A 14,413-nucleotide genomic window follows, 5' to 3' on the forward strand; every position below is an offset into this window, starting at 1 on the left:
AGAAGTTATATCTGGGAACTGTGAGTACGGCTGTGTCTCTGGTTTGTACAGTGGAAACTCTAGGCCCAGAAGAGAGTGCAGCCTTTTCCGTATTTATATCTCTCTATAGTTGAACTGCCAGTTGCCAGTCAGTTGAACTGTATAGTGTGTCCTGAAGAGAGAATAAGACTCTTTATCTTCTCCCCGTACCTGTATACTTTTGTCTAAGTTGGAGAGTTTTTTACTATTGATTGTTGCTGTGTTAGATGTATGTTGGATTTACGAGCTTGAATACACTAATAATACTTTCAGTTGGATGGTACCATCCAGGTTTTAAAAGAAAGGCTGTTGCTGAAGGACTTCCGGTGGGCGGAACTACCGAGCGGCTGCATCCTTAAAGGGACAGTCTACACCAGAATTGTTATTGTTTTAAAAGATAGATAATCCCTTTATTACCCATTCCCCAGTTTTGCATAACCAACACAGTTATATTAATATACTTTTAACCTCTGTGATTATCTTGTATCTAAGCCTCTGCAAACTGCCCCTTTATTTCAGTTCTTTTGACAGACTTGCAGTTTAGCCAATCAGTGCCTGCTCCCAGATAACTTCACGTGCACAAGCACAGTGTTATCTATACGAAACACGTGAACTAACACCCTCTAGTGGTGAAAAACTGTTAAAATGCATTCTGAAAAGAGGTGGCCTTCAAGGTCTAAAAAATTAGCATATGAACCTCCTAGGTTAAGCTTTCAACTAAGAATACCAAGAGAACAAAGCAAAATTGGTGATAAAAGTAAATTGGAAAATTGTTTAAAATGACATGCCCTATCTGAATCATGAAAGTTTATTTTTGCCTAGAATGTCCCTTTAAGCTGCGCTCCACATTGAGCTGCCAAAAAACACCAGGGCGGCTGTTAGCTCCCACGTACTTGCCCTATAAGCATATCCACCTTCTTGGGGAACACCCGGGCAGCACAACCGCCGGGTAGTTTAGCGTGAGGGGAGCATCCATCAACCCCCAGCCCCTGTTGAAGCACACAGCTGAAATAGCTTTGGAGCCAGCGCCATTTTGAAAGCAGCCGTGCGGCATCAGGAGGAGAGGCTCTTCACTCTGCAGTAGTTTGCGATCTGCAGGCATCGGATTGAAGAAAGACCCTGACAGGGAGCTGCAACAGGTTTCCTTTTCCTGTGAGGGTAAAAGCTGACGCACCGCACCTTACTCACTGTAGACATAACGGCTGCAGCAACAAGGGACACAGGCACTGCACACTACCAAGCTCATACCTCTACAGTGCCCTACCTCTCATATAATACCCCCATATCACCTTTGAAAGACTTTGGAAGACCTCATTACTGTGAAGGGAGAGGGGAAATATAAACAGGGCTGGACAACCTGCCGCAAAATTCACAATCCTATCTTTACTGCACAGCCTATTGGCACGTAGTGTGAGCTGACGTATGTTATACCTTTTCATAAGATCTACACCTGATCTGTAACTGAAACATACAGCTAATACTGCATTCCCATTGTTTTCTTGGAGATTAGACCTGCCTGAGTGAATATACAACCCTGTAGTGCCACCTTGTGGACATCTGTAACTGTTGCAGCTGAATTTTACTACTATGTTCAACAAATTGCCTCATAAATTATATAAAGGTGGATCAATATTTTAAAGTCATAACTAATACCCTAGAAGGGAAAATGGCCTCAAGGAACAGTAAAAGTACAAGCTGAGATCCCGCCTTCCCCAAAAACAATGGACACTGTTGTCACAGACTCTTCTACATTGCTTCAAGAACTTAAAACTTTCTTTTTGCCAAAGATAGTCACATCAGGCGGGAGTGGACACTCTTACTAGCGAGGTGCGTCAATTCTCTACAAGAATTACTCAAGCAGAGCAACAAATATCTGACATTAAGGATAGACAAACCTCGGCTTCCACCTCATTAAGACAACTTCAACGTCAAAACCAAGCATTGCAAGATAAAGTGGACCTAGAAAACCAGAGCAGACGCAACAACCTCCATGTTGTAGGGGTCCCAGAAGCGATTAAAAGCGATTAAAAGCAGAGGCTTGCTAGAGTTCACAGCATAAACACTCCTTAAACTTCTGAAAATAAATCTAGATCATCTTCCCCTGGATGTGGAAGGGGCCCATCGCATAGGTCCAAATAATGGCCTTGAAACAGCGAATTCTAGAACACACCAGGTTATATTTAAATTCCTTAATTACCAAGAAAAAATTGTTGCCCTGCTACATGCATACAGAGCCCACTCGGGTAACCTCATCTTTAAAGGGAAGAAACTTCTAATTTTTCAAGACTTCTCTGCAGAGGTAACTAAGCTTCGCAAAGGTCTTGCTCCTCTATGCTCTCGCTTGTATAAGGAGGGGAGACCAGCTGCTTTGCTGTACCCAGCCAAACTCAGATTGCAAACACCCTCAGGTGCAAAATTCTTTCATACCCCCAAGGACCTGCAGATCTACCTGGACACAGAGAAGCAAAGCAATGCCAGATGATGAAAGAACGACATCTTTAACCCTACTATCACCAAGATATAATGAGATAAATGTCTCAGGAACTTTTTTGTATTCAGATTGTTTGCGTAGCAACTTGCTGGACTACCCTAATAGTCTTAGTGATTCTACATAATTTGAGAAGAGACTTAACACTTGAAACCCAAGAAAATGTGTTCTTCTCTAGTTTTTTCTGCCTATGTGAGGAGGGAGCAAAGGAAGAAAATGTTATTGCACTTTTTGTTATAGATGTTTTCACCTTAATGTCATATTTCAATATTGGTAAATTGTAGTTTGCCATCTAGAATATGTATATCCAATAGCCATAGCTCTAAGCTTAATTGTTAGGCTAGAATGTTTCTTCACACGCTGGATTGCAGGGATAACTACACCTCTAACCTTTACAGTTATGTTCTTTTTATAGTTTTAAGGTTAATAATAACATCTCAAGCTGAGAAAGAATGTCTCCTGATAGTAACCTTAGGGTTAATTAATGCATCAGGGAGTTTTTTGGAAATGCCTTCTCGTGACATGTCTGTTTTTCTCCTTACAGTATATTTGCCTTTGCTCCGGGGGGGACTATGCAGCACAGAGAACATGAGCTTCAATGGCCCCTTGACATACCTACACCTCTCTCCATTGCTTAATTGTGAGTGCTCTGACCCAATATACCTCACCACTTTCACATGTAACATGGCTCTAAACTACATTCACAACAGTTTATATAGGAACACCTTAGCCCCACCTCACGGACAAGTTACTGTAGAAATTTCACACTCCTACAAACATCTTTTATCTCTAGAGACTAACACCTGGCAGCTTTTGAGATATGGGGTCCTATTTATCAAATGTCTTGTGGACCTAATCCGACAGTGCGGATCAGGTCTGCAAGACATTGCTGAATGCGGAGAGCAATACGCTCTCCGTATTCAGCATTGCACCAGCAGCTCTTGTGAGCTGCTGGTGCAACGCCACCCCTTGCAGACTGGCGGCCAATGGGCTGCCAGCAAGGGGTGTCAATCAACCCAATCGTACTCAATCAGGTTGAATTCCGGCCATTCCTGTCCGCCTGCTCAGAGGGTTATGGAGCAGCGGTCTTTAGACTGCTGCTTCACAACTGGTGTTTCTGGCGAGCCTGCAGGCTCGCCAGAAACACGGGGCCTCAAGCTCCGTACGGAGCTTGATAGATAGGCCCCTCTGCGTTGAAATGTAACATCGTCTCATGGAACGTAGGTGGTATCACATCCCCCGCAAAACGTAGCAAAATATTGCATTATTTAAACTCTATACATGCAGATATAGCTCTACTCCAAGAGACTCACCTGACTCGGGAAAAACATGATAAATTAAAGATTAGATGGGTGGAACACATTCACAATACACCGACGGAGGGTAGGAAGAGGGGAGTAGCGATTTTGGTCAGAAAAGGAACACCGATCACATTCACAGACACAGTCACTGATGCAAAGGGCAGATACATCATTACTAACCTTCATACAGCATCCAAAACTTACTTTGTAATGTGTACAGTCCTAACATTCTATGCCCCAAATTTTGGCACCAAATACAGACACATCTCGCTAAACGTAGTGAATTTCTAATCCTTATTGGTGGAGATTTCAACATGGCACAAATGTTTCCACTAGACAGATTTCTAGAACCAACACAAGCTCAAACACCGCGTATAAATACACAACGGCAAAAAAGAGAAGCTAAATTAATCCTGAAGTTTAAGGAAGGTTTAGGATTAGTCGATCTTTGGAGATTGCGTAACCCAGAAGATAGAAATTTCATGTGTGTTTCCAAATCGCACCACACCTTATCCAGAATCAACTTTTTCCCTTACATCCCCAAGTCTCACACCCATTATTCCATCAACTAAAATCCACCCAATCCCCATTTCAGACCACGCACCTATTTCAATTATTTTAGATCCCAACTCCATTGACCCCAAACATAGGACCTGGAGGTTCCCTTCTTATCTATACAATAAGGTAGACTTTTGCCAACAATTACGCTCCTACTGGATAGATTATAACTTAGACAATGCACAGCATCATGAAAATATAGACCTATTTTGGCATGCTTCCAAGGCTGTCCTGCGAGGCAGGATCACAGCCTACACTGCACATGTTAAAGCCACAGCTAAAAATGTCACAAATCAAATGCTAATAAACCTCACAGAAGTTACAATACCTACCTACATCACCCTACACCCCAACATCGACAGCACTATTATAAACTAAAACAAGAGAGGGACACTCACATACAGATAGTAAACCACACATATGAGGTTCACCGACAGGGAAAATTCTACAGATATGGCAATAAAGCTGGCAAACGTATGGCAAATATGATTAAAATAGTCACTCACAAATCCAATATACCAGCGATCAAAATAGGTCAATGACTCCATACTGACACCCCTGCAATTATGAAATAATGTGTCTCCTTTTATACTACTTTATACGCTAAACAGCAGATTAGAGAGACTGACAAACTATTCTTTTGGAATAACATAAACATCCCCAAGTTGACACAAGAACCACAATCTTCCCTCAATGCCCCTATACGGACTCAAGAAGTAATTAATTCCATTAAACATGCTAAATTAGGGAAAGCGGCGGCCCATATAGCCTACCTATCGAACATTATAAAATCCTCAATACAGACATAGCGCTCACCCTATCGTTACTGTTCTCTGAGTATCTATCGGGACGCTCAAAACCTGACCCTCGGTTTACAGACGCCAACATATGTATCATACCAAAACCAGATAGAGATCCCACTTTGCCCTTATCATATAGGCCAATTTCGCTATTAAACAGCGACTATAAGCTATTCACGAAAATCTTAGCAGATAGACTGGCTGTAGTACTTCCATCTCTGGAACACCCGGATCAGACATGGTTTGTCAGGCAGCGCTCATTAGTAACCAACTTGAGGAAAACGTTAGCAGTTATCTCACAATACCATCAAACATGCAGCAACCCCTCTGATACTCCCTTACCTGATGCATGTCTACTCTCTGTTGATGCTGAAAAGGCATTCAACAGGGTAGAATGGGACCACCTATACACTTCTTTGACTAATTTTGGTATAACAGGAGATTTTTTTAGTGTAATTCAACAACTTTACAATACACAACAGCTTCCTTAATTATCAACGGTGGCCTATGTAACCCCTTTCAAGCTTGAAAGGGGAACGAGACAAGGTTGTCCGTTGTCACCATTACTGTTTGACCTGGCCATCGAATCATTAGCATGCTATATACGGCAACATTGCACAGGTCTCCAGATAAATAGACATTGTTTACATCTTTCCCTTTTTGCTTTTACGTTATATTAGTAATCCCACCCTAAACATACCTAAATTACTTGACATCATGACGCAATTTGGAAACTTTACAGGTTACAAAATTAATGTTGATAAGTCGGATGTAACATGGCTACAGAACACAAACAATTCCTCACTCTGTAATACCAATCTTAAAGTCACCTCAGGTTCCTTTAAATACTTAGGCATCTACTTACATGTTAACCCCACGCGTATCTATCACCTTAACATCCCGAAAACTATAAGCAATATACAGAGCCTCCTACGGGGGTGGAAAAGCCTTCCACTCTCCCTCCATGGAAGGATCCACCTGTTGAAAATAATAATATTATTGAATTAATATTATTATTAATTATAATAATAAGCCCTACCCAAAATCTTATACCCTTTACAAATGCTCCCCTTCTTACTACACAACAAAGACCTACAAACACCCTCTGCTGCCTTTACCTCATTTGTATGTAATCAAAAGAAACACAGGATAAATAAGACTAAATTAGCTATGCCGTTACAGGTAGGAGGCCTCAAATTCCCGAATATTCAATGGTACAATTGGGCAACTTTAGCCAAGCTAGTTTTAGGCTGGCTGACCAAATCGGACTACTTCTGCCCCGCTATAGAAACCGATATTGCAAAACCACTCCATTTAGCTTACCTCCCGCATGCCAACTTGTCAAGCCTCCCTCAACATATCTCTCAGAATATTCTATTCCGAGACCCATTAAGAGCATGGATGTAACTGTGTAAATGTTGAGAAGTTGACCGTCAGGTATCCAGATACTTACCCAAACAAGGCAATCCAAAATTCATACCTAGCTACACTACGCAAGCCTTCCAAGAGGGGAAATCCCATGGGCTAACGACTATCGCACAATTAATTAATACAACTACATTCCAAATTCTTCCCTTCTATAACCTTCAAGAATCCTATGCCATACCTTCCAATACTATGTTTGCCTTTTTTCAATGCAGACATGATGTCCAGGCTCTTATTTCGGCCAAACTTATTACAACAGCTAACTCGAATATAGATAAACTCTGTCGTATAACAAAACAGGGAACACACTCCATCACCCACATTTATAACATGATCATCGCTCACATTGAACAACCTATAATGCAAATAATACACACTAAGTGGCAGGAGATGAGACATCTATTTTACCTTACAGGAGATTAGTTCAAGTTTTTCGCAAGTTGAAAAAGCTACACTCTCTACTTATTTGAGAGAATCACACGTTAAATTACTTCACCAAGCTTACATTTTACCGAAAGTAAGAGCTAAATGGGTCCCCCAGGCCTTAGACACTGCTCGGCTCCATCTCCTGACCTTGTGTACCTAATGTGGGATTGTCCTAAATTGCAGAGACTATGGGGCAAAGTAACATTTTTGGCTTCTAAATACTACACATAAGTATAACTTTAACAGCTTCTAACATTATTTTCTTGCACGACAACCACAATGCACCACAATATAAGAAATTCGTGCACTTAGTGATATTAATGACTAGGAAACTAATCCTACAATTTTAAGAAATTAGTAAATGCAGTACAAACTCAAATACTTGTAGAACAAGCGGATGTCCAAGGGGACTTAGATAAGAGAATCAAAGCATTTATTTACAAATGGGAACTCTATCTACTATACATTCCAGCCCCCTTAAGACACAAAATCCTACACCCCTTTCAGAACTCATTATTTATTCTCAATGAGAATTTGCATGGCAAATGGTGCCCCCTACTAACTCAGATTAGGCACATCAGAAAACATCCCACAATACTACATACCTGAACACTAGGCCATACATTTTTCTTGAATCCTTCTGCTGTTGAACTGGTTGTGGAGATGGAGGCGCAGGTCTTCAGACTCGACGCTGCACCCCCTTCCCTCTTCCCCTTGGAGCAAAGATTACGAGGTATGGCCTTTAAATAGTTTATTTATTTAGTTTTTGTTAATTTATTTGTTAGTTATGGTTTATATTATGTGTTGTATCTTGGAACCAGAATTGCTACCACAGCACATGTAACAGAGAACTGAAAAGATAAGAACAATATTATCCTTTCACAAATATGGCTGAGTCAAAGATGCATAGTGCAAAATAGCAAGGGTCCACCTTTAGCTAGAGTTATTTATTAACATTTTATGTGTATGTTATTTTGTTTTTTATTTGAGAAAATTTAAAAACTGGATTGTCAGTTTGGACATCACATACGTTTGCATTGTTGTTCTGCGCTGCAGTAGTAGGGGAGGCTATTGTGTTTACTAAACCTATTATGTGACCTCACTATTCTTGTACTTGTATTTCCTATGTTGTGATGGATCTGGACAATAAATAAAGTTTTGCATTACGGTACGGACGCTGGAATGGCCAGGAACGCATATTACGAGTTGTGTCGTTATAGCTGTAACGCAAGCATTTTAGCCTTTAACGCAACGTCCATTTCGCACTCAAAAAATAAAGTTTTTGTGTGGGATTTTCATTGCGCCGGTATTACAGGTTGTGCGTTCAGGCTAAAAAGCTTGCATTACACCCTATACCGACACAATCCATGCCACCATCAGAGAGCAGTAGTTATGGAATTTTTGTAACAAAAATGTTTCACAAAACTCATAACTAAAGTGTTACTAAGTACACTAACACCCATAAACTACCTATTAACCCCTAAACCGTCACCCTCCCGCATCGCAAACACTATATTAAACCTATTAAATATTATTAAACCTATTAACCCCTAATCTGCTGCCCACCCACATCACAACTATTTAATAAAGTTATTAACACCTAATCTGCCGCCCACCCACATCGCCAACACTATATAAATATATTAACCCCTAAACTGACGCTCCCCAACATTGCGACACCTAAATAAACCTATTAACCCCTAAACCGCTGCCCCCCCCACATCGACAACACTATAATAATGTATTAACCCCTAAACCTCCAGCCCCCACATCGTAACTACTAAACTAAACTTATTAACCCCTAGACCGCCGCCCCCCCACATCACAAAATACTAAATTAAACTATTAACCCTGTGACGTGAGTCACCAAGATCTGAGGGCCTGTTATGGAACATTCTTTGGGCAAGGGGTACATGGGCTTAAGGATACCCAGAGATTGCATGGAAATGTGGAATTATATGTCTTATGTTCACATAACCTTGTATCCATAAATACAGGATGGGTACAGGGTGTGAGTTCCCCTTGTGGGAGCAATTGTGACTCTATAAACCAAGTGGGCATAAAGGACTTAATAGTTAATAAGAGCTGTTTTTATATTTTGTAATAAGATATTTTATTTACGTTTTTTAAGGGCTATTGGTAGTTTATTGTAGGCTAGGGTTTTTTTTATTTTGGGGTGCTTTTTTATTTTTATTGGGCTATTAGATTAGGTGTAATTGTTTTTATTTTTGATAATTTCGTTTATTATTTTTTGTAAGCTTAGTGTTTTTTATTTTTTTTAATTTAGTGTTTATTATTTTTTGTAATTTTAGATTTTTTAATTTTTTTCCTAGCGTTAGTTTTTTTTCAATTTGTAATTTAGGTTTTTAATTGTTAGTATTTTTTTTATTTTATTAGAACAGTAAGGTTAGGTTAATTTATAGTTTAATGTTTATTTTTATTTCACAGTAAAGTTTTTATTTATTTAAATATAGTTATATTTTAATTTAAAGTTAGGGGGGTGTTAGGTTTAGGTGTTAATAGTTTAATTTAGTGTTTTGTGATGTGGGGGGGTGGTTTAGGGGTTAATAGGTTTATTTAGTGGCGACGATGTGGGGGTCCGGAGATTTAGAGGTTAATAGGTTTATTTAGTAGCGGCGATGTGGGGGGGGCGGAGGTTTAGGGGATAATAGGTTTATTTAGTAACGGCGAAATGGGAGGCCGGAGATTTAGGGGTTAATCATTTCATTTATGGATGGGGAGCGAAGGATTAGGGGTGTTTAGACTTGTGGTTTATGTTAGGGTGTTAGGTTTAAACGTAACTTCAGGTGTTCGGGTTTTTTTTCTAACACTCTTTCCTCATTGATGTCTATGGGGAAAGGGTGCACGAGCACGTCAAATCAGCCCTTAGATTTTGTATGGTATGGAGCTCAACAACACCATCTCGCACGCACAAAGGAGGCTTTTCAGTAACTCGTAATGGCAGCGATATGGAGAGTGAAATAACGCAAGTTTTTTGGCATTAGTTTTGCACCCTGTTTAGCACAAAACGTGTAATCTAGGCAATTGTTAATTAATAAAGGATATTTTCATTTCTTTTTTTAAAGTGATTAATTCCCTTTCTATCTAAGAGACACAAAAGGTTGTTATATATTTTCTGTTTATGGATAATTAAGTAAAGGGTCTACACCAATGTAGCAAAAAGACAGAAATAATAACAATCAAATTATAAAATAAGTTTTCTCTCTCCATGAAAAAAAAACTTTATATGATTTTTTAAAAATATATTTATATAATGAGAGAGATGTTGATGCATCTCACAAGCACTACAGACTACTTACACATACACGTGTGTTCTCACTGTACAGATCGTACTGATGTGACGCCTTCAGGTGGCTCAGCGGTAGAGCACGGAGGAAAACCGGACGTGTGTGATCAGGTGAAGACCGAGGAGGATGAAGTTCCTATAAATACGGTTACAGGTGATTAGCGCTTATTAAGTAAAGGGAAGATTCTGTGAGGGTGACATTTTGTCGCTGTTATATTTTCTCAGATGTTTACAGGGCAGACACTGTCAGTCTTAGGTAACCATTTACCAAATACACAGTTTTTAGCAAATAAAATGATCCTGCTGACTTAGCTACAAAACTGTGTAATATTCCTCACAGCTCCTATACAGGTGAGTGTGTGATGTGTCTGAGGGATACAGGGTACAGGTGAGTGTATGTGTGTGATGTGTCTGAGGAATACAGGGTACAGGTGAGTGAATGTGTGTAATGTGTCTGAGGGATACAGGGTACAGGTGAGTATATGTGTGTGAAGATAAAGTGGTTATGGTAGGAGCGCCAATAGAGGCTAGGTCAGGAATGAGTCGAGCTCAAATACCAACAAGGTCCAATAGTGATTATTTTGAGGCAATAAGTTATGTGGATGAAAACCTGATGATAGGATGGGTGATCTGAGAATTGTGTCTATACAAATTTATTACACATATATTATAATCAAATCACATAAGGAATTAAAAATTGAGAATTAAAAATTAGACATTGTAAATGTTAAAAAGACATGGATCCATGTTTACATGTACACATAAAAATAACAATAAAATGCTAGATTTATCTAGAAATGTAGTTTCTATAAACTATAACAGATATCTAGATAATACCTAAAATTGGTTGGACTCTTAAATACAAGGTAGTGTTAAGTGAGAACACTCCAAATGTAATAATGGGGATGAAGGGATTAATACAAAAAATACATTAGATACAGCAATACAATTAGATTGTGCTATTATAAAAAATTAAAAACCAAATAAAAATCAAAAAAGGTCTTAGGTGGGTATAGATAATGTCAATTTCCGTTAGTCCATCTTGGATCTCAAACAGACAGTCAAATAAATAAAACAGTGTGAATATCCAGTGAAACGTGATGCAAATCCTAGTTTTTGATTGCGAAAAAATATGTGAAAAAATGATGAAAAATTAGAAGTGAAACATAAAATCAAAAAACCAAAAAATTATATTCCAAAAGTTATATTCCAAAAGTTAGGATATCAAATAGTGAGTTGTAAAATCAAAAAGCCAATAGTCACAAATTCACTATCGTGGTGTAGTGCTTCCAAACTTTAAAAATAGTGCAAAACCTTGTGATGATCAAACAATCCTTGAAAAAAATCGATAAAAAAAAAAAAAAATAATAATATCCTAAAAACCTGTGAAAGAAAAGATATACAACATAGAGTAGTATTGCATATAATAAGTTTAAACCAATGAAAAGTATCTCACCATATAAGCCAACGCGTTTCGGCCCACTTCTGGGGCCTTTCTCAAGACTGAATATGGTGATGTTTGTATTCTCCTTATAAATGGGCTATTGGCGCCAAAAACGGCCGAAAATTGCGCCAAAATTTAACCTTTCACCCGGATTTGTTTAGAAACCGGATGTATTCTTTCATTTTCGATGTCCATCTATATTATTCATTTTGACATAAATGCTATTCTTTATTTGCCCCTTTATGTAAACTGACATTTTGTGTAATCATTATAACTAACATTTTATGTTATCATTATAACTGATATCCATATGAGGAGCTTCATTTAGTTTCGGTTTTAACCCGAAACCGGAAGTCCTTTGTAACTACAAAACCGGAAGTGACTTTGATATTTTTGCCATCTTATATGATATTCACGATTGTGCCTTGACTTAGTCCTATTTATCTTCCTGTTTGCTCACATACATCCTAAGACACAATTATTTTTCCCATGATGGTACGTTCTATAGGCAGTTATGTGGCACAGCGATGGGGACCAGGTTCGCGCCCAGCTATGCCAATCTGTATATGGGCAAATGGGAACACATATTTTGGGACTCATGCCCGGCGGGCGCGGACCTGGTATCCTATCATCGCTATATTGATGACATCCTAATGATATGGAAGGGGTCAAAAGATGATTTGGAACACACTATCAATGTAATGAACAGTAACACACAGAACTTGAGATTCACACATGAAATAAGTAGTTCCGAAATCACATTCTTGGACCTGAAGATCACAGTCGTAGATGGAAAATTGGAAACCTCTACCCACTTTAAACCCGTAGATTGTAATAATTACATCCATATCAACAGTTGCCATCATAACAAATGGAAGCGAAACATTCCAAAGGGCCAATTACTCAGACTTAAGAAGAACTGTTCAGATCAAGAACAATGGGAGAAACAAGCTGAGACTCTGAAGATGAGGTTCCTAGACAGAGGATATGAAGAAGACGCTATAAATGAAGATATTGAAGAGGTCAGAAAAAGGGACCGAAAGGAACTCTTGAGGTATAAAGATAAAGAAAAAGAGGATAAAACTATGACCAACAGTATCAATGGTTCCATAGATGTCGCATTTGTAACACAGTACAGTGAAAATAGAAACATCATAGAAAAAATTATTGAGAAGAACTGGCATCTATTACAAAATGACGACACTATAGGAGAGACCCTGGCGAAGAAACCCAAGTTCATTTATAGGAGATCAGATAATCTAAAGAACATACTTTCCCCCAGCATTCCACGCCCACAGACTACAAATGTTAAAGATGTCTTTGGAAGAAAAATTAGAGGTTTCTTTCCTTGCATTAGATGTAAAGCATGTAAGAGAGGTCTAAAGACCAAAACCTTTCAATCACATAATTCAAGGACGGAACATCAAATTAAAGACTTGATAAGATGCACAAGCAGGGGGGTTATCTACATAGTTCAATGTAATTGTGGACTACAATATGTAGGACAAACCACTAGATGTTTACGAGACAGAATTCGTGAACACATCCTACAAATAGAACATGGTAACACAGAAACCTCCATGTATAGACACTTCACTATACACCATAAGAGTAACCTGAAGGATTTAAGTTACTATGGGATACAGTTAGTGAAGCAAAATTGGAGGGGGGGAGACTATGATAAGAAACTATCAATAGCTGAATCTAAATGGATCTTCGAATTAGATTGCCTCAGGCTGATGAAGCGGCCTATCTAGCCGGGAAACGCGTTGCTGTTGTTTCTTTTTAATAAATACAGACGTTTATTTTTACCTGTCCTGTCCTGTTATTATTTTATCCTACCTCCATCCGCTTGCCAAGAGTCACTACCTATGCCCCACGCTATTCTGACACCTCCAGCGGCATTGGTTTACTCGGAGACATACGAAGCCAACAGAGGTGATTGTCGATTGGTGGATAGGGAGTGACGTACGCTAACGGAGGTGTGTCAGTCGGGCGACTCCAAACAGTCCCGACCTGCGTCTAGAGGCACGTCATCTGTGCCGCCGATTTTGTGAGTATCTGGATCAACGGGGGGATACGAATATATAGGGGCATCTCACCTTTCCAGACCACGATACTGTTTTATGTTCTTGGCGCCTCTCTTCCTTTCTCCTTCTCACAGCTCGAGGTCCATCCGGATTTCATCGGGACTATTATTGGGAGTGCAGCCATCGCCTCAAAGTTCTTTATCCTCCAAACAACTTGCCAGCATCTGCGCACCCTCTGAGGACATACATCCTCTTTCTATCTTGAATAGATGCCTATTAGTAAGTGGATTTGATAGAGAGAAGATTCTTTTTGTAATACTATATTCTATTACAATATGCTGATGTAAGTATGAAAGCAAAATCAGCTTGAGATCTAGTAAATATCCTTGCCAGGAGAGATTAATGCCAGGAGTGATTATAGAACAGTGCTCTGCTTATAAGTTCAGTTTGAGAACTGTATCAAATACTTGCGTGGAGATCACAGCCTGAGCTGTGTGTGTAACAGGTGCTGCGATGCTGCAGCGTGGATGTCAGTGAGGAGATCACAGCCTAAGCTGTGAGTGCGAGCAGGAGCTGCAGTAGTGCAGCGTGGATCTGGGCGTAGCGGACAGCAGCG

General features: G+C 39.4%; 1 protein-coding gene across 1 annotated transcript in view; it reads left to right on the plus strand.

The window, feature by feature from the left end:
* LOC128666699 (zinc finger protein 260-like) overlaps nucleotides 1-14,413 on the plus strand; it is a 130,574-nt gene that overhangs the window by 103,453 nt on the left and 12,708 nt on the right. Inside the window, exon 4 of the mRNA XM_053721438.1 lies at nucleotides 10,364-10,477. Within this exon, the coding sequence (XP_053577413.1) occupies nucleotides 10,364-10,477 (114 nt within the window). The remainder of the gene's footprint in view (nucleotides 1-10,363; nucleotides 10,478-14,413) is intronic.

Source organism: Bombina bombina, chromosome 7 (assembly GCF_027579735.1).
Source record: "Bombina bombina isolate aBomBom1 chromosome 7, aBomBom1.pri, whole genome shotgun sequence".
NCBI lineage: Eukaryota > Metazoa > Chordata > Amphibia > Anura > Bombinatoridae > Bombina > Bombina bombina.